The 205-nt window shown below is 70.7% G+C and overlaps 1 protein-coding gene across 1 annotated transcript in view; it reads right to left on the bottom strand.

Annotated features, from left to right (window-relative positions):
- GBA (glucosidase, beta, acid) overlaps positions 1 to 205 on the bottom strand; it is a gene marked incomplete at its 5' end in the record, with an annotated part of 1,756 nt that overhangs the window by 1,228 nt on the left and 323 nt on the right. Inside the window, 1 exon segment of the mRNA XM_010017397.1 lies at positions 12 to 203. Within this exon segment, the coding sequence (XP_010015699.1) occupies positions 12 to 203 (192 nt within the window).

Here is a 205-nt window from a genome sequence, read left to right as displayed (position 1 = left end):
TGGCCCCCCGCCGTGCTCCGCAGCCCCTCACCGGATGAAGTACTTGGCCCAGGCCTGGTGGTACTTGTCCCCGGGGCTGCCCTTCAGCGTCCCCCTCCCCGTCATCGCGCCGTTTGTCTTCATCCAGACCGGGGAGGTCCAGGGGCTGGCGTAGAGGGACAGCGGCCGCTTGGGCATTGCCCGGGCTGCCCTGAGGGCGGGGACT

This window comes from Nestor notabilis, unplaced genomic scaffold (assembly GCF_000696875.1).
Source record: "Nestor notabilis isolate BGI_N333 unplaced genomic scaffold, ASM69687v1 scaffold22046, whole genome shotgun sequence".
Taxonomy (NCBI): Eukaryota; Metazoa; Chordata; class Aves; order Psittaciformes; family Psittacidae; genus Nestor; species Nestor notabilis.
This window is presented reverse-complemented; position numbering and strand designations above follow the sequence as displayed.